The 23,240-nt window shown below is 47.5% G+C and overlaps 1 protein-coding gene and 1 long non-coding RNA gene across 4 annotated transcripts in view; one reads left to right on the plus strand and one right to left on the minus strand.

Moving 5' to 3' along the window:
* Positions 1-1,503: 1,503 nt before the first annotated feature.
* The window catches only part of LOC111836356 (protein Shroom4-like), a 30,784-nt gene continuing 9,047 nt past the window's right edge, over positions 1,504-23,240 (plus strand). Inside the window, exons 1-4 of one of the 3 annotated variants that reach the window (XM_023797503.2) lie at positions 1,504-1,780; positions 3,642-3,863; positions 15,925-16,076; positions 21,759-21,902. In XM_023797503.2, the coding sequence (XP_023653271.2) occupies positions 1,577-1,780; positions 3,642-3,863; positions 15,925-16,076; positions 21,759-21,902 (722 nt within the window). In that variant the 5' untranslated portion in view covers positions 1,504-1,576. Of the gene's footprint in view, positions 1,781-3,390; positions 3,864-15,924; positions 16,077-21,758; positions 21,903-23,240 lie in introns of those variants that run through there. The other 2 variants (XM_023797502.2, XM_072717601.1) reach the window with 2 other exon arrangements.
* Positions 13,104-23,049, minus strand: LOC111836357 (uncharacterized). The gene is made up of 5 exons (XR_002836395.2): positions 22,880-23,049; positions 21,770-21,886; positions 20,341-20,564; positions 14,715-15,529; positions 13,104-14,631 (listed from the first exon to the last, which is right to left on the minus strand). It is a non-coding gene; the product is annotated as an uncharacterized lncRNA (long non-coding RNA).

The raw sequence follows: 23,240 nt of genomic DNA on the forward strand, positions 1-23,240 counted from the left end.
CAAAGGCAATCATTTAGCAGTATGGATGCCTGACTGAGCCATTTGCAGTGATATTCAGGATAAATTATCATCACTCACCTGGATACATTTGATGCTGAATTCAGGTTAAACGTCTTTTTCAGAGGAACAGAAGCAGGGAACCTCCTGGAAAGTGAACCAGCAAGTTTCAGGTTACACAGAAACATTCTTTGCTGCTGTACTCCCTGCTGGCCACAGAGCCCCTAAAACATCCGCTGAACTGAAAACCTCCCTTAGTTTGTAATGTCTTGTGACTCATATCAGAAGCTAGAAAAGACATGAAGTATACTGTCATACTGGGAATCAAACCAGGGTAAACTGGTTGGAAGGTGCTAATCCTAAACTCCAGCCAACCAAGGATCTTAAGTTGCAACCAACAAGTTGAGGGTCATCTCCACATACTGACAAGCCCCCGTTTCTCACCTGCTTCTCAGTGAGGAAACAATAGCATCCCCCCCCCCCCCCCCCATTGCTGACCAGTCTACATTCATCCATTTCCTGAACCAACTTTTCCGATTTTGGACCACAAGAGGTCCTGGGACCAGGGGCACAAGGCAGGAAACAAACCAGGACGAGGCAGCCGCCCATCACAGGGCACACTCACTCACCCCATTTACTCACACATGCACAGCTATGGGCAATATAAGCATGTTTTTGGACTGCGGGGGGGAAACCAGAGTACCCAGAGGAAACCCCACAGCAACACATGGAGCCAAGGCAGAGACCTGAACCCTGGCCCCAGAGGTATGAGGCAACACTGCTAACCACTGCCCAGTCACACCACCCCTGTCCTGGCTTCAACTAATTATTAACATATCTGAGTTGGAATTCTATACTGCTCTGCATATGTGTTCATGTGATTATCCAGCAGAGAAGCCGACTGGTCTCCGAAAGGCAATTATCATATTTGGTTGTCAAGAACTCAGCCAGAATAAACAAGTTCAATAAACACAATCAGTCGCCGTTGTTTTCTAGCCTACTACTGAATTCAGTAAAAAGACAGAGGTTGGAAAAGGTGGGAGAGTGGAAGTTATTGTACCCCAGAGAAAAGTACTTTACGTGAATCACTTTTGTAATTAATCCATCTGTCACGTTATCAAGATGTTATTTCCACTATGTAGGTCGAAGCTGCGCTTAATCGTGACTGTGGTTGAATGGTGCCGCATTCCCTGTTATTGTATGTTAGACTGGAGGTCATTCGGAGTCTGAATCTGCAAAATCTGCCTGCTAAACTTCTATATAATGTGAGAAAGGAATTTATTGTAATAAGAAAAAATGGGGGTGTGACTGTATTCCTATGTACTTTTTGCCAGCACAAAGTCTTTTGAGTAGTTTGCGAGGGAGCTACGAGTTTGAGCTCCAGTAACCGCGGAAGAAGCCGGGAATGCGGCCATTCCGTGAAATGCCACTCCTGGAGCTATTTTCAAAGGGGCCCATTGTGAACCGAGTTAAGCAAGCCAATGTATGTGGCGGATGAGGGAGAGGAACCAAGGAAACCAGTTAATGGCAGAATTGTTCCAGATTGGTGCTGGCTGTTGCTCTGTCTACGGTGCATCTTATGCACAAAAGCGGCTCTGCGGCTGCCCGCTCAGGCCTCACCTCCGAGTGGCTTCTTCGGGCGTCTCCCCAGCGACACGGACAACAAGCAGCGGGGGCAGCGCTTTCTGCAGTGGGTGGGTGGAGGTACCATAATTGCTGTAGTTGCGGGCATCTGCGGCAGACGACGACTGCAGAAAGGCAGAGAAAACTCCAGCTAATTAAGGTATACAGTAGCAGCTCAGCATTCGTCTAAGAAAACAACACCTTCTGACAAGCGCTGAAACATATATTTATGGATGGTTTTAGGCGACTGGAATTAAGGCTTCTTTAGCAGCAGGACACGTCGGACAAAGTTCACAGTACACGTTCCTGGATTTTTTTTATTTTTTTTGAATAACGGACATTCAAGCAAGCAAGTAAATAAGGAACTATTTTGAAAAAATAAAGGCACACATTTCAGCTTATTTTACACGTGTTTTTTCGTTTACAGTAGGCCTGGCTACTGTACTCTAACAAGCTAGTAGAAATTATTTATAATTAAATATTTCATATTTTAATAAATATCCAGTATGGCAAAACAAAGCACAATTTCCCAAACTGGGGATCAATTGGTTAATTAATGACAGCAATTACTAATCCGTGGCGAGGTTACGATGCGCTGTGAGCCACCGTCTGGTTTAATCCAACCGGAACCAAAGTACCCACGTGACTTGAATTAGCCCGCTCGGCTATTGGCTGTAGGTTTTTACATTTTACGTGGGAGGTTACTATTAATCGCACCATTAATACATAAAAAAACATTGTGTTCTCTAAGTTGCTCTAAGGCGTGTATATACCCTGTCATTTGGTATCCCATGTAGGGTGTTCCCCTGCCCTGTGCCACATGTTGCCTGGGATAAGATCCAGAACCCCCCCCCCCCCCCAAAAAAAAAAAAAATCAGGAATAGAGTACGGGGCACATTCTTAAGAACTATATTCATCATATACTTCCTAATTGCCCATCAACACATAGGCATTTTACTTGTGATTCAAAAGCAGGAAATTTTGAACCATGGAATTTCCAGATCCACATCGTTTCTGAAATAAAAATGTCACCTCCCTGAACTAGTGTATACACAACATAAAATCCAGTTAATAAATCCATTCATTTTATGTATTTCGTTTTCAGTGATAATATTTTCATGGTGATTACAAAATCCACGTTATAAATTAAGAGCATTTTAACTGAAAAAGTTAACCCGTGTTTGCCGGCGCTTTTGGTCTTCGTATACATTTCATGGATCACAGTTGTTTTCAGTTTGAACTGGACTCTTTCAGGGAGGCTATGGCACATTGCTGTCCCGAGGTTAATTAAGCGAATGTACATTGGGGAGCTACTGCTTCTGTGTGAAACTAAGCTGCATGCTCTTACAAATTTAATATTTCTAACCGATACAAAATGTATTCATAGTTAAACAGATTTAAAGCCTTTTCGAAAACAATGTATGTTTCGCATAAGCTTAGGGCGATCCATTATTCCCAAATAGTGTTAGCTCGAAACTTTTCCAGCACGTGTGCCGGGCAAATGCATTCTGCAGTGTTTAAAAGCTGCACATAAATAATCAGTAGTTGGCCCGGAGGTTTTCCTATCTCTGCTGTAAAAGGGCTATCTGACTACAAAACTTTACAAGGCGTTCGAGACAGAGAAGACACAAAGAAATAGCGCTAAATAAAATCCGACAGTTACTGCTGTAATTTCAAACCTAAAAACTACGAGCCTTTCGGTCACTGGAATTTTTTTCTTGCAGTAACATTTAACAGCAGGATTGCCACGTACTAAAACTAAAGTTTTCACATTTTCGGGTAGACACAACTACAGCCACACGCAATAAGCCAAATTTAGTACCCGCAGGCAGCGATTGTAAGTTTTGAGGGGGGCACAATGCAACTGTTGATCCTCTGCCGAGCCCTCCCCGTTTCGTACTCCGCACAGAACTTTTAAAACTGACCCACTTATAACCGTCCCCCCCCCCCTCCTTGTCACTCATGATCCCTTTTTCCTGTGGACTGAAAAGTAGCTCTCCATCTCTCCCCCCTTTGGGTAGCCGCAATGTAGTAGCGGTGATGGAAACCGGGGACCTTCTCGACGCCGCATGGACAGCCGCGATCATCTGAGGACGCGAGTGTCGCGGCCGGAGCAGCGCATGGAGACGGTGGAGCAGCTCGTGTCCTTCCACCACATCCAGGTCCAGCTGCACGGAGGGGCTCCGTGGGGATTCACGCTGAAAGGAGGTCTGGAGCACGGGGAGCCGCTCATCATAACAAAAGTATGGCTTTGCAGTTTCTACCCCGCTAACATACGCCTGTCTGGGGGCCATTAAATACGTTAGTTTACACTGTTTTGGTATTTTCGGTATGTCTGAATTATGTGCCTCTTTTGCACATTGTCACTCCAACATGTACAGAGGTTGCCTTTTACATTTCTAACAGAACCCTACTGACAGAACATATCTGAGAACAAATCAACATTTGCAAGTGTTTCTAAAATGCAATGTTTAACATCTTTTTTGGACATGGAAGGTTAAAATTTATTGAGACTTATAACAAGTACTAAATATTTTATTAGTTGCGTCCGTTGCTTCTGGCCAAGCGCAGCTATCCAAGTCGGTTTTGGCCATTTCCACCTATAGTCGAGGGTCTTTCCAAATGTTGCTTTCTGCCAGAATCCACCTGAGCTTGCTGTTTGTTCCCTGTCTGTATTTATTTCGTTAGGTTTATTGAAATATCGTGTTTACTTTGTGCGGGTGTTAGGCTATAAATTTTATCTTCTGGAAAACTGTAGGCTCTCACGATTCCGTTAGAGATCATAAATCACATGTAAAGTAACTGTATATTGCTTGTTATATTCCAGTGTAGTATTGTAACGCAGACAGAGGAAAATATGTTAAAGCTGGACTCGTTGTAGTTGAATCACTTTGTTTAACAATGTAGGAAAATATTCGTCGATCGTTGTGCTGTTCATGCATAATCTAATGTCTGAATGACAGACATTGAAAGGTAAACATCTGAATGAATTAGACATTAATTAGGTAAGTATTTTGCTGTCTGGATGACAGCATTACTGAGCCTTATCTGCACCGTGGGAGGGTCCCGCTCCAGGCAGCTTTGAAGGGAATTTCACACGCGGTGAATTTTTCCGCTTCTCTTCTCCCATCTAACATCCGACGCCCGGGAACAACTCCCATGGTGTCCCGCGGTGAACTTTGAGCCTTTGAATCGTTTTATTTACTGCCACCTAATTCGCATACCATAGCGCGCAGTGTCTTTTCCACACCCACCTCCTCTGCGCCGCCATGAAACTTTCACCGAAACTGGGACGGATTTATTATTATTTTTTTTAAATATAATTTTATTTGTTTATGTCAGTGAGGTATTCAACGTACGTGAGAGATGGCAGATTACAAATCCAGGGCCAAAATACCAGCATATAAACTCTTGGCTTGTCCTCAGCTAATCTGAATGGATGTTACAACAATGGATTTACAATGAATCCCGCGTGTGTGTGTCCGCGCGCCCGTTTCTTTTTGGCCAGTGGTGGAAAAGTAAACATTTTATGTCAATTTTTGTGTCCAGACTGTAGAAATTTTCCATGTCCCCAGACATTTTATAATTTGCATACTGAAACCATGCATGTTTCTTTGCGTCCCAGTCTCCAAATCCATGAATGAAGACATTGTGAGATTTTTCCCTGTGAAATGATAAACGTTGCTTTCATCTAAGAGTCTGCCTTTCAGAGTTCACCTTAAAGGCAGAGTCTCCATTTTGAGACGTGACACTGGGGCTGTTCTTACGCAGCTATTCTGTGTAATTGACGGGTTGAGCTCTGTGACTTTGTGTCTACCTGAGTGACACTGAAAAAACATTTAAAACATTTTAAAAACTCATGATTGAACTTTTTTGAAAGGAGTAGGCACTTATGTTCTATCACCGAGGATTCATCTTAGCTACAGTGACTTACAAGTTTTATACATTTATACAGCCAGATATATTACTAGGGGTGGCATGGTGGTGCAGTGGTTAGCACTCACCCTTCTGGGACCTGGGTTCCAGTCTCTGCCAGGGTTCCATGTATGTGGAGCTTGTTCTCCCTGCGTCGCCGTGGGGTTTCCTTCAGGTACTCTGGGTTCCCCTCCCATATATGGTTGGAATATATTACTAGTTAAATTCCTTGCTAATTCTGCAGTACTATAGCCGGGTTCAAGAACTTGAATATACATCCTATAGGTTATGCAGCCATGTCACATCACTGTATTGCCCGGAGGAAGTCTTACAGCTGTCGTTTTATGTAATTGGATCAATATTTGCCTTTAGTTTAGAGAATTGTTATGTCTGAGAGTGACACCTGTAGAATGGTGGATTTTATGTCTTTACTTTTTGCATAGTCAGTGCTGGTTTATTGCAGCGTATTTCCAGTGTCCAGACATGGAAAGGTTCCCAGTAGATATACTTGTTATTGTTTGAGTCGAATGGGCTGATTGGCGGGGTGGTCGGACTCTTTTGCTGCGTCCCACTGGAGTGATTTATTTTTCTTGAATGATGATATTGATGAGGAAACAAGCCCCCAAGATCTCATTCTCTGACTCCTTTTTTTGGTAGAGGGGGGGTGTCACGTGAGTTGGTCGTGCTTGTAAGTCGTTGGTGTGTGGCGCCTCTCCACATCCATTTTCACATCTTTTGCATGTCTGTATGTGAGAGAACATGAAACGTATGTGAGAGCATACTTTGAAAGTTTCATTCGTGATACAGATTCCAGTTCACCCAGTGGGTCTGTCGCAGGCCTCTGCTGTGGCATGTAGAGCTTTGGTGTGTACATTCCCAGTCTCAAAATTCCAAAATGTAACTTTCATAATTCCAAAGTACAATACTCACTAATGTTTGTCTTACCAGAGTAGTTGTTTGTTAGGTGTTCTTATGTAAAATTGATATCAGCCACACAAGATAAGTGAGGCGTAGGAGAGAAGTGTTGCAGGTTTGCTCTGTGACCCGTTTCGCTCTCTTATGATAAGTGCGGACCCAGGGGATGCTGGGAAAATGAAAATGTCGATACATTTCGCCCCCGTCTTAGTCTTGCTTTCTGTCAGCACAGAACTCCATCTGCATTTTGCTCTTTCTTGTCTCGAGCTCTGGTGAGCCTTGCACCTCCTTGGCAAGGAGAATTAAGCCCTCGGGCGAAGAGCGGAATGCCACAGCATTCGCCCAGTGTCAAAGCCGTCTGGCCCCGACAGAAAATGGCAGACGATGTATCTGTAAGGACAGCTGACAGGCAGCAGAGACACCAACTAACTAAATACACAGATTTGTGAGGGTGGAGGTTATTGACCCTCAGCTGTTACTGACTGACCCTCTGCTTTTGCAGGGTGCTGTACATTACATTTATCAATATCAAACCAGTAAAACTAGAGAGAAATCCATCCATCCATCCATCCATCAGTCTTACAAATGGTTATGGGTCGCAGAGAGATAAATATCTATAGAAAATATCCAGCGGAATACAAATGGGTTGAAAGCAGTGGGCTGCTTTAGATAGCATCAGCAAAGCAGCGTAATAGCAATGCTAACAATGCGAGCTACATGTCGAGGCACGGTGGCGGCATCCCAGGAGACGGAGACGCTGACATGCCGTCAGGGTCCTGGGCTCTTTCTGGCAGTTTGTAACGCTAAGTTGGCTACAGGAGAGGATTTTGGGAAAAAGCTCCTTCCCCCCTTTGCCCGTGTGCTTCAGGGCTCATGCCATCACTCCCCCGACTGCATTACCCAGCTTTTCCAGACTGCGGAGTAGTCAGGAAGTCACCCCTGCCGTCCCCACCCATGCCCGCCTGCCCCTCCCCACCCCCACCATTCATTCCGGTAGTTGAGTTCCGCCTTCAATAACAGTCTGGTGAACGTCCAGTGAAGTCACCAGCATGTGACAGTCAGAAGAGTCATTTTTAGATTATGATGGCCACACGTTTGGTGGGACAGCAGCCGAATATTACTGACATTGCCGTTGTCGGCCTGTTGGTAGCAGAAGGATCAATGTCATGAGCTATGTTCAGTGGACTGAGGTGGTTGGGTTTAGGTGCAGTGGTCGCTCCCATCTCCCGGTCTGTGGTACTAAGACCTGTGACCTGGGGGCTTCTGACCGGAGTCGCCGGCGTCTGCCCGAAGGTCAAGCAGACACAGGGACACTTGGGGCCGCAGCTTCTTGCCTGGAGCCGAAGTACAGACACACAGCAGCCACAGGCCAAACACACTCACTAGTTGGAACATCTAAAAGAACATATTGCACCGGTGCCTGTTTGAGTACAAGCAGAAGCCTGACGTAAAGATGGGTCACATGATTTGGCAGGAATGAGGCAGGAAGTCATCGATGACCACATCCTGTTTCTGGACATACATTTTGCTGTGTATCACAACAAGTTTTAGTCACTCTGGCCTCAGACACACAGGATCTTTATTTCTTAGTTTAACCGCAGAACAGAAACATTACATTTCACAGCATGGCAGTATAAAATGTGGTTTGTTTTAGACAACAACATTTTTTATGGTTAAAACAAACTGGCCGTGGTCTTTCTCTCCTCGAAGTCCCTCTTCCCTATCTGAGCATGCAGCTCAAATGTTTAGCATTGTTATTGCATCGTCAATGCTGGTCACTAAAGCAGACTACCGCAGGTTTTGCTGTTTTTGCCTCAGGGTTGTCGTCTAATACTTTTTATTTCTGCGTGCGGTTGTGCCTCTCTATGCTGCGAGCAGCTATGGGAGCAGTTGATGATTTCTGGACTTGGGATAATTTAACACGTACCCACTATTGACCCCCAGATTTTTTTTAGAGTGGCTGCTGGTAACCGGTTCTCATTACATCATTATAGACACTGTCTGAGCCCTGGGAGCCCGGAAATGCACTGAGATGTGAGGAGTAGCTGAAGGTCCATCAGAAAGCTCTTCAGGGGAGAAGAGCGACTTAGCTGATGTTCAGTTTTCCATGAATTTGCCTGAACATTTGGTGTAATTAGCTAGACAGTGAGCCACTGTTCAAGTAGACGCCGAAGGCTTTAGCCCATACGCACGTGGGATTCACGCCGAGCCTGTTTATGACCAATTTGGTACATCGTGTGTTTCACTTCTGTCGTTTAAACGCTGTTGTGGGATCATACATTAAAAGCCAAGGACTGCTATGGCACAGTAGGGCTAGCAGTGAGCGAAATTAGTAGCAGTGACAGAGTAGGGGAAATAGTGAGAGAGCAGGGGACAAAGTAAGAGAATTTAGGCGAGAATGAGAGCATGGGAAGTAGTGAGGAAGTAGAGGAGGTAGTGAGAAAATAAGGGCAATAGTGAGAGTATCGGGGAATAACTGAAACAATTGGGGCATTAGTGAGATTGTAGCAGAAGTAGTGAGAGAGTAGTGGCAGTATAACTATTACTGAGAGAGTAGGGGTTAGTAGACAGAGAGTAGGGGCAGTGGTGAGAGTGTTGGGGCATTAGCAAGAGAGTAGGGGTAGTAGTGAGAGTGTTGGGGCATTAGCGAGAGAGTAGGGGCATTAGTGAGAGAAGGGGAGTTAGAGATAACAGTGCCTGGCCACTCAGATCGAAAGATGCAGACATATTACATAACATTGCAGTCATTTTGCTTTCCTATTCGCATTCTCGTCCAATAAAAGTTAAATGGATCATAAAGTTTGTAAAGCGAATGTGTCGTATGAGGCGCACGTCTGGATTTATTTACGACCACTTTTTAACGTAGAGGGCACATTATGGTGGTGTGGAGGTGTGCTTTGTAGTCTGAGATGCCCGTTGTGGGAGTTGTGCTTTTTAACTACTTCATAAAATACAGATGATTGCAGATTATCTATGCTTACAGCAATTTCTATTGATTTATGTTGTAACAGAACAGTGCTTCCTTTTTCTATGCGATGATAAGAGCACAAGTTACCGTTTTCCTTTACGGCAGTGGGAAAGTGCATAGGGATCACAAATCTGTTGATTCAGCTCACTGTGAGTCATGAGTTTTTTTTTTGTTTTGCATTTTTGGCAGGATAGCAGAGCTCTCTTTCAGTGCCCTGCCAAACTAGGGATGCGGGGGAGGCCCATGAACGGTGATCGAGCAGAGTCAATGGGGGAGTCAGAGACGGCGATCGGGCAGAGGGACTGGGGGGAGGGGCATTAGGGATGGGGCTTGAGCACAGTTGGGGGGTGCAGGGATGGTGACTGTGTGAAACTGGATAGGGCAGTGGGGAGACTGAACGACTCTGTGGGCTAATTTAACATTACCGACTTTTTTTTGTGAAATTCCTGTAAAATTCATTATGTGAATGTGTGCTTGGGGGAAGGGGGGGCACTTCGTTGTACCAGGCAGTACTACTAGGAGGAATCTGCTTCTGGATCCACGTCTGTGTAATATCTTATATATGAATATCTTATTCATATATCAGTGGACCAAGCCCTTGTTGAGACCCTGGTCCACATGTGAGTGTTTCTGGGAGATCAGTCTGGCAGGGGAGCAGCCTTGGTGTGACCTGAGCGGATTTCACATTTAATGCAACATGCTGCTGGGTAGGCATGCGCATATGGAATGCGCGTAACTGCAGACAGACGGACGCATGGTCATATGACACAGCAATGGGGATCAGTTACTATATGAACAATTAGACGGGAGAGGAGTGTAATTGATGCCAAATGTTTCTCGCATGCCTTTGACAACCGCATGTGGTATAACCTGGGTGTTTAGACATGGCTCGAACATCTCTGCATTCTGGTCTAGTCTGCAGCTATCGCTGCATCTGATGCGCTCGTCCGCATGCCTCCAGGGACCTCGTGGTTACCATTTATGTGGTTTTCTCTAGATTAGGGGAAGACATGAGTCCCGCCCCCCTTGGTTTGGTACTGGAATAGCACATGGTTAGTCTGATCTCCAATCCACTACTCTGTATTTATCCAGACATTCATGCAGCTCCAGGTTATCAGTGTCTTAATCATTCTGTCAGCCAGTGGAGGCTTGAATCACATTCAGACTAATCAAAATGACTTGAGGGCCTTTACAAAATGGGCTTTTGTGAGGCTTCTTTCATGGATCTGTCAGATGGGATCAGGATCGGGGCAGGAGCTGTGATAATAAGGACAGGGAGGTACAAGCACAATGAACTGAGGAGGCACAATAAACACAGCATGGACATTATGGGGGAGGGACAGCATGCTGGACATTATGGGGGAGGGACAGCATGCTGGACATTATGGGGGAGGGACAGCATGCTGGACATTATGGGGGAGGGACAGCATGCTGGACATTATAGGGGAGGGACAGCATGTTGGACATTATGGGGGAGGGACAGCATGCTGGACATTATGGGGGAGGGACAGCATGCTGGACATTATGGGGGAGGGACAGCATGTTGGACATTATGGGGGAGGGGCAGCATGCTGGATATTATGGGGGAGAGACAGCATGCTGGATATTATGGGGGAGGGACAGCATGCTGGACATTATGGGGGAGGGACAGCATGCTGGACATTATGGGGGAGGGACAGCATGTTGGACATTATGGGGGAGGGACAGCATGCTGGACATTATGGGGGAGGGACAGCATGCTGGACATTATGGGGGAGGGACAGCATGCTGGACATTATGGGGGAGGGACAGCATGCTGGACATTATGGGGGAGGGACAGCATGCTGGACATTATGGGGGAGGGACAGCATGCTGGATATTATGGGGGAGGGACAGCATGCTGGACATTATGGGGGAGGGACAGCATGCTGGATATTATGGGGGAGGGACAGCATGCTGGACATTATGGGGGAGAGACAGCATGCTGGACATTATGGGGGAGGGACAGCATGCTGGACATTATGGGGGAGAGACAGCATGCTGGACATTATGGGGGAGGGACAGCATGCTGGACATTATGGGGGAGGGACAGCATGCTGGACATTATGGGGGAGGGACAGCATGCTGGATATTATGGGGGAGGGACAGCATGCTGGATATTATGGGGGAGAGACAGCATGCTGGACATTATGGGGGAGGGACAGCATGCTGAACATTATGGGGGAGGGACAGCATGCTGGACATTATGGGGGAGGGACAGCATGCTGGATATTATGGGGGAGGGACAGCATGCTGGACATTATGGGGGAGGGACAGCATGCTGGATATTATGGGGGAGGGACAGCATGCTGGACATTATGGGGGAGGGACAGCATGCTGAACATTATGGGGGAGGGACAGCATGCTGGACATTATGGGGGAGGGACAGCATGCTGGATATTATGGGGGAGGGACAGCATGCTGGATATTATGGGGGAGGGACAGCATGCTGGATATTATGGGGGAGGGACAGCATGCTGGATATTATGGGGGAGGGACAGCATGCTGGACATTATGGGGGAGGGACAGCATGCTGAACATTATGGGGGAGCGACAGCATGCTGGACATTATGGGGGAGAGACAGCATGCTGGACATTATGGGGGAGGGACAGCATGCTGGACATTATGGGGGAGGGACAGCATGCTGAACATTATGGGGGAGGGACAGCATGCTGGACATTATGGGGGAGGGACAGCATGCTGGATATTATTTTTATTTTTACTATTTTTAGTTTTATTTGTCACATACACAGTTAGACTTGGTACGATGTGCAGTGAAATGCTTAGTTGCCCAACTATTGTGAAAACAAACATAAATATAAAAGAGAAACAACATTAAACACTGATGATTGTCATTAATAACCATAAATAGTGTACATCTGGCAGTAAAGGGACAGGAAGTTGTGCAAAGTATCAAATGAATAAAGAAGTCAGTATTTACATATGTAAACTGTACAATGGGAATACATATAGGAGAACATAACTGACATTACAGTGGACAGTGCAGGGGGAGGGACAGTGTACCGGGCATGCAGGGCGCAGTGAGTGTGTGGCACAGTATGGCTGCGGAAGGCAGACTGGCACAGCTGCTGGGCTTATGGAGTACAAGGTAACTGGGCAGCGTCACCATCAGGCTCCCGTGCCCAGTGTGAGTAACCCTCCCAGCACAATGGTGGGCACTGTGCCCAGCGCATACACCCTGGCACGGCCAGAACAAGCGGGTGTGACGTTTCCTTTGGCACACGGACCGGGGGAGTGGGGTGTACAGGAAGCTGGAAGACCTGGGCCTGGCTTGCTTTAGCTGCCACATCAGTGCGGGGTGCCCTCTGCCTCGGGATGGGGGGGGGGGGTGGCCAGATATCAGAGGGACCTCAGGAAGTTACATCCCCGAAGATCCGGTGTTGGTTCGATCCGTGAGCCCGTCAAGGTCTGTTGAGCTGATCCTTAACAAAATTGCTCCCATGGGTAGTGGGGTGCAGTGTGGTGTAAAGCAAGCTTCTCAGCTATTATTTGGGGGGGGGGGGTAATGTTTGTCATCTCTATGAACATCAGAGGTGGGAAGCATGGCCTGTCTTTATGGTATACTGCCCAGGCTGTTAAAATCATCTCAATACTGCTCACTGTATAAAGTCATCACCTCCATGAAATCAGCACTGTTTCCAGCCATCTGGTAATTGGGTGGTTTATTTTTACATCTCTCCCAGACGCTCCGAGAGTTTGTTTCATCTTGCTGATGAATTGGAGACAAAGTAAAGGGGGAATTAATTCTGCAATTCCCCCTCCCAACCAAACAGGCATTTCTCCAAGGCTCCTTGTATAATGGAGGCTAATTAAAAATAGGCAGCATAAATATCATGCCCAGTTCTATTTAAAGGATCAAGGTGGAGTTTTTTTATTATTATTTTTTGGTTCCTAATGAGCAGTTGTTCCTTAGGGAGCGTGCTGAGGGGGGGGGGCAGCATTCCCAGCCACACAAGGACCTCATTGTGAGGCGGCGGTGGCTGCTCACCGGGGATCGGGGTCGGGCACCCGGACCAGCGCCAGGCCTGGAGCAGGACGTGGAGAGGTCCAGTGGAACACGGGTGTGGCACCAGCAACAAGCTAAGAAAGAGGGTATTTCCCTCTTTCTCTGCCCATGAAACTACACAAAAAAAAGCCCTTGGACAACTAAATGGCAGTTCTGCACACAGAGCCTTAGAGTCACCATTGGAAGAAACCAGTCTTTGTATTATCATGTGCTATCAATCACTGACACATTCTCTCCTTATTGGTCGACCCTGCTGGTTCACCATTCGCTCAAGCCTAGTCTGACACCGCGGACTCGCGTAAGTCCCACCCACCAGGGTTCCATAGCGCTCTCTGACGCGGGGCCCCATCCAGCTACAGCTCCCCTGGGTTTACTGAAGCGTGCCAGGAGTTGGCCCTCGGCCCCCGTGCTGTGAATAAACGCGGAAGCCAAGGGAGACGGAATTAACGAGGCTCACGTTCCATTAAGTCACAGCCTTGGGGGAAAAAGTCAGTCAGAATGGCCGGCAGGGAGCTCTGAAGCTACGCCGTTTTTCCTGGCTCTCTATTTATTCTTTCTATCCTTTTCCTAGAAGATGAAATGACCTGAGATTCAGCAATTTGTGCTACTGCCGAGGCCACCTGAGGTCCCATTGTGATTCTTGGGGATGCTGTGGAGATAAAGGCTTTGTTGGGAACTAACAGCCTCGAGCTCAGCCCTCTGCATCTGACCGTGTGGAATAACCCAGGAACTTCCAGCAATTTACCTGAGCAAACTGGCTTATCCTAAATCCCTGGGGAGGGGGTGTGCAAGGTTCGGCCTGTAGTGGCTTGAGGAGAGAGACTCATCCTCTGAGGGACGGTACCATCGCTAACACACAGGGGATACTAGAATCACAGAAGGGCCGGCCGGTGTCCAGCTGGTCTCGCATGGCTGAGGAGGGGGAAGTCACGCAGTCTGGGATGTTCCACATGGCTGTCAGATAGGGGGAGGGGGCAGCCCATGTCAGTCTATAATTGCAGTTATAAATTGTGCAATACTTCTCCATTACATGCATTCCTCCCGTCACGGCTGTCGGAGGGCCCCATGCCAGGAGAGCATCATGGGAAGAGAGGGTGCTGGTCTGGGACTGCCTCGACTCCCCCGCTGAATCTGTCCAAGTCCTTTCCCCAATCCACTCCCTGTCAGCTTCGAGACAATGGAAAACAAGAAGAAATCAGTAGTCTGTAGTTATTTCTCTAGTGGGAGGCTGGTTTGAGGTTCCAGTTTACCTGCATCCTCCTACAGGTGGCCTCCGAGCTCCCAGACCCCCAGTAGCAGAGCTGAGAGGTTGGAACTTCATGGCCCATTGGGGAATCCCAACGACTCGAGACCTGGACCTTTCTCGCACATGAAGTTCTTCTACTTCCTTCTGTATAGGCCTCCCAGCTGGAGCTGGTGTGGTAGGGGTCCACGGGCTCGCTCTTGCTGGCCTTTTGAGGTCTCTCTTCCAGAGCTGAGAATCAGGAGAGCTCCACTATGTCGCCTTGCCTGGTGTGATGGTCACAATGTGGCCGCAATCCGGCCATCTGGCCGGTGGCCTCTATGAATTTGACTAATTCAAGGAGCCAGAGAAAACGGGGGTAAGTGTAAACAAAGGAAGGCATATGGGAGACTTCTCTGCTCAGAATGGTTGGGTGTGGAGGGTGGAAGGCCGCGCAATGCCGGCCTGCTCTGTGCCAAGCCTTGTGCAATGGTGTCTGGGATCTTTGGCGGTGGCTTCGATGGACACAGATGGTGGAAAGCGTGAGAGCCTCAGCGTTCTCACCCTGTGAGGGGTCAGGCCAGCTAAAGTCTCTCTGTCTCACGCTGTACTCAGATGGAGAGGCTGTGACGGCTATGGGAGTGACGTGACCATGGTCAGCCTCACACTGATCTGCACACCTGCTCCAGAGCCTTGGTTTTCTCCCTTAGTGTTTCTTTTGTTCATCCATCCAACTGCTTATCCAGTACAAGAGCATAGGGGGGTTTCTTTCCGGTTCAGCTTTTCTTCCTCAGGGGGGTATTTGTCTTTCAGTGAGTCTTGGGGTGGGTCTGTGTGTAGAGCCTGCAAGGGGCACAGAGATTGGGGAGTCTGGACCCTTGGCCAAAAGTACTGGATATTAGACCAAAAAGAATTACCCTGATACTGTATCAATGAGTCACTTCAATAACTTCAAAAATAAGTTATGTATATCAAGTCATAAAGTCCACTGTAAAGGATAAGGTGTAATTTTTTTTGTGGAAGTTTGCCGTGTAAGGTGGTGGTGGAGATTGCTGTGTGTTTAGAGTGTGTTAATGACTGTCTCTGTCTTTGGTGCCTATATGTGGTACAGAATCAGAGCCTGGCTGCACGTCCTGCTGGTGTCTGTCAGCCAATACCGACTTTTACGTCTTTGGGTTTTCTTAGAGTGTGGTATGCTTGTGATCCATGACCTCTGACCCCTCTCTCCCCCTCAACAGATCGAGGAGGGTGGAAAGGCAGCACAGTGCAGGAAGCTGCGTGTGGGGGACGAGCTGGTGAACATCTGCGGTTCCGAGCTCTACGGTTCACGCCAGGAGGCATTGGTGCTCATCAAGGGCTCCTACAGGACCCTGAGGATGGTTGTGCGCAGGTAAGGGTGTGGCCTACATGCCACTGTGTCTCTAAGCCTCTCCCCCACCTTCCTGTTCCTCTTCTGTGTCGCTTACCTTTCACAGCGTAATCTGCCAATGTGGACCGCAAGGAAATCATGGACAGTCGCGGCAGGAGGAAGCGAATTTAATGGTGCAAGCAAGTTCTAAGTCTGTCGTGTTAAATTAAGTAGAGCAAAAGCTTTAGCTTGTAGTACAAGGGGTAGGTAAAGGTACTGAACCATGCAGTGAGGTCATCACTGTACACCCGTTTTTTTTCTGTGGACCACGGGCTAGACCGGCCTACCTAGGCACCTGAACATAAGAACGTCGAAGGAAAAGGAACTGCTCCTTAGCCCCCGAATTGCACCCCCCAACCCCCGACCCTGCATGCTGTGGGAGTGGAGGGGTTTGCTTCGCTGGATGTGTTTACTCTGGCCGAGCTGCAGTGTGGCTGACGTCAGTGTGGCCGGCCGCCGGTACATGGGGTAACCTTTACCCTCTGACACATCCCGACAGTTCCTGAGATCGTCTGGAATGTTTGCCTTTTTCCGTGCTGCCCTGACTCACGGCGGGTTTTGGGGAGGGGGGGAGGCAGATGGCAGCTTCCAGTTCCCACAGTGTCGCACTGTATTGAAGGAGGCTCATGGATTCCTCCGTGTAACACTGCCCCACGGTGGTGTATGGCGGAACAACAACCCAGCCTGACAGAGATGGTAGCTCTTGTCAGCATAACAACTTCACAGTTGAATCATGTCACAGTCCGTGGTCAGATTGCAAGGCCTGATAAGGAACAGGACAGCAGTAGGAGATCTGTTATATAATTACATCTCTCAATGTCTTTGTTGACATACAAAGTGACCTGCATAGTTTGCAGTTTAATTTGGAATTTATCAGTTAGGCAGGTGAACATGCATGCTAAGTAGCTTTCTGAAAGTCCACAGCAGCACACCTTTCTGAGACTTTAAAACAACCCTATTGGTCACATGATATCCAGTCGCATACCTGCTATGTCACCTGGGCCTCCGAATTAAAGAGGCTCCAACAAGCCAGAGTTCCTGAGGGTCACTTTGAGAGGGTGCTGGACCATCAGGCTGAGTTAAGGAACTAGACTGGTCTTCCTCCACAGCTGTGCTTCCTAACCCTAATGGGCCTGGAGTCTCACAGGAAAGCCATGTGCAGCTTGGTGGACCTTTCCGGAATACCTATGTAAAAAGCCTAATTTCATAACTTCAGCTGCATTTAGGTAAATGGTGTTGCTTGTCTTGGTGGTGGGGGGGAGACTGAGTGCTTTGGGGGGGGGGGGGGGTTGTTATCTGATCTCAAGCAGCTTGATTGTGTTTCCTTTGGCTGCATTCTTGGGTTGTGTGTGTCAGACCTTTTCCGCACTGCTAGCAAACATCCCTTTGTTTTCCGGAAAGGTGTTTATACAGACAGCGCGTGGCCCATTTGGTCATTTCAGAAAACCTGCAGCTATGCGACTTCTGGGAAGTTATTTGTTAATGTTTGTATTTATTTAACCAGCTGGGCCACTAGAGAACCTGCTCGTGTTTACAGTGAAGATTGCAGCTCAATGTCAATATGTAATTATTCTGTTTACCTAGTTGTAATTGTGCATTTTCAAACATTTTTTGACAGATGAAAAGTAATGACGAGGGTACCCATGGATAGTTAAAGACTTAAAATATCTTTAAGCCTGAAAATGTGATGCTTTTAACAATTATTGCAGAAAAATCAGCATAAACAGAGGTGTATTGTATTGTTGTCTTATTGGATAATTAAATCTCCTTTGATTTGAGTTTAATCTAAGGTGAAGAAAGTAGCTGGCCTGTCCTACACTCAGGCACTTTATTAGGTACACCTTACTAGTACTGGGTATAACCTGCTTTTTCCTCCAGAACCTCTGTAAGTTTGGTAAATTGTAACTCTCAGTTAAGCCTTTCTGCACACCATTGTTGTAGGAGCTGTTATTTTTGCACTAATGCCCTTCCTGTTAGCCTTAACGAGTCTGGCCATTCCCCTCTGACCTTTCTCATTAACAGTTAATTAAGTGTTTTGACTGGATGTTTCTTGTTCATTATACCTTTCACCGTAAAGTCTAGACACTGCACTGCGTGAACAATCTCTGCGGGGCGCCTGCTTCTGAGATGCCGTAACTAACACTTCTGGCAGCAATAATCACACAACTTTCAGAATCACTTTGATCACACCTCTTACCCATTCTAATGCTTGGCCAAACAGTAACTGAACCTCCTGACCCTGCATCTGTGCATCTACTCAGCGGCAGAGACACAATTCGCCGGTCAGAGGAGCAGGCTGCTTGCATTAGCAAGCAGATGTACCTAATAAACTGGCCCCTGAGTGTATTTTCTCATGGATATCAGATGGGCTTCTTCTCAACTGATCCTGGGTCCCTATGCACCCCCCAGCACCAACCCGGGGTCAGACGTAGGTGACGTTACCCTGCTGTGGGTGCGTTTGGCTAAGGGACCGGCTGCTTGTTAGGTCGCGTGTCACACGTGGGCCACACCAGCGCCGGCACGTGACCGGATCAAGGGCCATAAATTAAGCACTGAGGTGATTAGAGCACACCGTTTTAAGGGCACTGGGGCAGTACTGAGCTTCGGGACGGGGCAGACCCCAGGGTGTCCTGGTGGGGCCAGTGATTAGGGAAAAAAAGGCCCAAACCAGCCATTCAACATTCCTCCGTAAATCCAGGCCCCCCTCTGATGGCTCCTGTATTCATCTCAGGAATTTCTGTAACGGCTCTCAATGGTACCAGTTCCCATTTTTGGTGGCATCTGTTTAGCCCCCTATTTCCTTGGAGCAGCCAGTACGTGTGGGTCAGGTGCTGTTGGAGTTCCTGTAGCCCCTGCTACACCTGCTGCCACATACAATCCAGCCACCTCAGTCCTACCTGCATCCTGTTACAGGTGGGGTGGGACAGGAGGATGCTTCAGGAATGTGGAGGGGGTCCTGCCTTCCCGCTGCACCCTGGGTCACGTGCTTTGGGGAATTATTCAATTCAGCTACCAAAAACAACGCAGAACAAACAAGCGGGGCATTGTGTGGGTTGGCCGTGGTGGGCGGCACCCTTCCTGCAGGGGCTGTTATAACGACCCTGTCTCCCTGCTCTGATTAGCTGGAATGCGGCTGTGCTCTGAAAGCGGGTGCCCAGAAAAAATAAATATTGCCGGGGGGGTGCTTTTCCCTCTTCCATCCACTGGGGGAATGCCCCCACCGCAATTTGTCTCCCACTGCCTCCCCCCCCGGGCCGCATCCCGGGAGACGAGCTCATTAGCCTCTGTTTCTCCTGTTTGTTTTCTTTCGTAATGGAGGGGGGTTTGTTTCTCTCCCCTCTGAACCCGGCAGTTTCTGCAGGCATGCCTTTGCTGCTCTGCAGCTGGCCTTCGCATGTTGCTCCTCTGCGCTTTAACGGGTCGGGCCAGAACCCTATGAATCAGTCTAAAGGGACATGGTTTGACCCAGGACGCTGCTAATGCGGAGTGTGACCTACTACTTCAGGCAACCCAGCTGAAATGGTTTTGACCCCTTGTCCCCAACTGCCTTACAGCAGGTCTTTGTTGGACCCCCCCCCCCATTTCCACAGCTGTGATTCAGAAGAGGTTGAGGGGGGGCAAAGAATTACTGTTCAAAGAACCTACTGTTCACCTCAGCCCTGCTAGCTCTGTTTAAATTATGATACATACACTATGATTCTAAAACATATCCCATGATGCACTGTGATTACACTTTCTCATACAGCATGGCCTATCAGTGGCAGGTTCATTGTGTTGTGGTGTGGAAGATGCTGAGGTATCAGACTTGGCTTATCTAGCTTCTCTGCTTGGGATGTCCTAAACCCAGACACCATCTGACCTAGACAGAACAGCCTCAGAGTTCAGACCAAGTATGAACTGTCCTTCGCTTAAACATCAGGCAACCTCTCTGTCCCTGGAACATCAGCCACCTTCACACTTCATCTTGATCTGTCCATCTCATAATATTAAGGCATTAAGTCCAAAGAGTAGGTCAATTCAGGCCCCTACAATCACACCCAGATTGGTGTTTTGATATCAGCAGAGAGAAAACTGCAAGTAAAGGTAAATCATATGGCGAAGAGCTAGCAGAGGCCTCTGTGCTCCCAACTGACACCCCTGTCCAATCAAATGGCTTCCATAGGAAAAGGAAAAGAGCCCCCACATTCCTGCTGTCTCCAACAACAATGAAGTGAGCCCAGCATATCGCGGAGTGCCACTGGCTGACCTTTATCTCCGCCCAGCATTGCTTCCTCCCCGTCTGAGGCGGGCTTCCTTCCTTCAGCGTCACCGAGAGGGGGACCGCCAGGACCGCGGGAGTATGAGAACACAGTGGTCCGAGCTCACTCCTGCCCAGAACGGTCAGACTGGTGACAGTGAACCATCGATCTCAGACTCTCTCGAAGTTCTGCTCCAGTCTCTCTCTCGGGTCACAGGCAGGCACTGAAAAGACTAGCAGCAAGGGAGAAGAAGCTTTTTTCTGTGATGTTAATGAGACTAGAAAAGCAACTCGGTCACATGGGTTAGTGTCTGACGGCTACTCAGGCAGCGGACACCTGGGAATTCCCGTGTCACATGGGAAACACCGGGATTTATACGTGTCAACCTGCTCGTTGTGGCACATTCCAGCAAGACTGCGTTGTGGACCAGAGAGAGCGACAGATTCCCCCGAATTAAGTAGGGGAGGGTGAAAGATTCCGTTCGTGGAGTCAGAAGAGACACTGCTATCTATACGTGGATCTGAAAGGGGGACGCCTTCATAAGACAGACCTGGAGAGCGGCCGTTTTGTCCCTGGTCTCGCTCACCGTTTCGTGGCTGTGTGAATCCTTAGGGTGCTGAGTAAGTTCTGGACTGGAGACTTATAGAAGGAGAACGGGCTGGACAGGATGGGTTTATGGGTGGGCAGGATACAGGTGTTTGTGCTGGAGAACACTTGATGGGGGGGAGGAGGAGGAATAATGCAGATTAATTAAACTTGCCTGTTGGACATGTCCTGATTATTGTTTACTGTCACCTTCAGTTAAAAGGTTACTCAATAATCTGTAATTGTTCGGTACTCAATTTGGGAAAATGCAAGATGTAGAACTGATGTTTAGAAATTACTGTATACTTGCTACAGAAATAGCTTGAGGTCCTCCAGGCAGAACTATTCGATGTCTGTGGTAAACGGCTACGTAACCATATTGGCAGGTCTCAGTTTTTCTGGTGGTTTTAGCCAGTGATTCTGCTGAAAGAGTGATTGAAGACTGTGTCTTTTTGGGGTGGGGGGGGTGGGGGGGGGTTCTGCTGGTTCACAGCTCATGACCAATCCATAGACCCCCCCAAACTGTGAGGTGGCCGTGGATAGATACTGATGGTCAGGTGGGCTATCAGCTTCACGGAAAACAGTCATTTCTTCCCCAACTCGATGTGTTTACACAGTGATAGTTACTTATTGCACACGCAGGTATCTGTATTTGTTCCAGTGTCACACACCTTCTTCTCTGTTTCACCTGCAGGTTTCTAGAATCTTCAACTAAATGTTAGTGACCTGTTTCTTCCTGCAGTTTGTTTGCTGAAATGTCTGCCAGTCCCCTACAGTGACCTTTAACATTCTCTGTTAGATACCAGCTCATGACGGCTACCTTTTGTGCCCCACCTGACAGACGGAACGTACCGGTTATCAGACCCCACTCCTGGCACCTGGCCAAGCTGTTGGAGCCCCCCGGCATCGGCCCGGACCCCCCCTCTGCCATGCAGCTACACTCCATGCCCTTCAGCGCACCGTGGCATTCTGGTGGTGACAACAGGTGAGAGGACAACCATTCCTTAACGTTTTGTTTATTCACATGGGCTTTATATATATATATGATTATCTATCCATTTTCAGCAACTACTTATCCAGTTATGTTTGTAGGCTTTTCAGAGGTTTAGGCGCTCTGCCACACACACACACACACCGTCAGTCACTCGCAGAGTTTCCACCATTAGCAAGAATGATTTTCAAAGTGGAAAGTAATCACGATACCCAGGGGAAACCCACTCAAATTCAGCAAGACCCCATAGTACTCAAAAACCGCTAATGCGATTTGCCGTAATGGTTAATAAAGATAAATAAAAATAAAATGCTTAATATAATGCAGTTATTAAACAGATGCCTGAAGTGGGTCTCCGTCGTGTTGGGAATTTCTGCCATTGACAGCTTTCCAAAGAAAAACAATCAGGAGGAAGTCGATGATCTCACCTCCAAAGTCAACATACGCCACACAGGATGCTACCGTTATTTTTAGGGCTTATTTCAGGCGTCTTTTTTGGTCTGACCAGTGGGAGTGCCTGGGGAAAACCTGCGTGTTTAAACTAAAAAGAGCATGTACTCTTTCTATAAACTGCAGGAGTCGTGGACAACCCGCCCGAGGGTTCAGTAAATTTGCCTGGGGCTGTTATGAAGCCATTCTTTCTCTATACAAATGTCTCATTGGTATTTGCGGAAGAATGTACTTTCCTGCAGTTGTTTTTAAAAAGCGCTCCCGAAATGACAGCATTCACAATTACATGCCGCTGTTGTCTATAAATACATTGAATATGCTGCTGTCGTTGTACCTCGGCACACGAACAGAAAACGAACTTACTTATTTCAGTGCGTGTTCCTCATAACGAGAGCCTGATTTCATCGGCATAATTTCCCTCTATTACTTTAAATTACCTTTAACTGGCTGGAATAATAGACTATTTACACAAAACTGAGCTCGTTTCATACCGAGATCCCCGAGACTACTGGCTTTGGTACCTTCTCTGGTGTTTTATCTGGCCCGAGGCTGTTATGTCCCGACTGGACTTCAGATTTAACATTCATACACATATCGCTGCCGTGGGTTCAAATGCGTCACACGACCGACTGCATCAATACATTTATTGTAAAAACCGTGTTTCGGTCCATACATAACTAATACTATAATGTGTTGTTTCTGGAACAAAGCAAAATATGGGCATCTTGCATTTGGATGTAACCACACCTTTAACGGACATTTCCGTGGCGTAAACACAGCTGTTGGTTCATGCTAATGCTAACATTACACCAATATGATGACGTGACAATAACATGGATAATTTTTCTTGTATTAATCTGTATGTATTTAATAAACCGCTAG

This window comes from Paramormyrops kingsleyae, chromosome 10, assembly GCF_048594095.1.
Source record: "Paramormyrops kingsleyae isolate MSU_618 chromosome 10, PKINGS_0.4, whole genome shotgun sequence".
Classification (NCBI taxonomy): domain Eukaryota; kingdom Metazoa; phylum Chordata; class Actinopteri; order Osteoglossiformes; family Mormyridae; genus Paramormyrops; species Paramormyrops kingsleyae.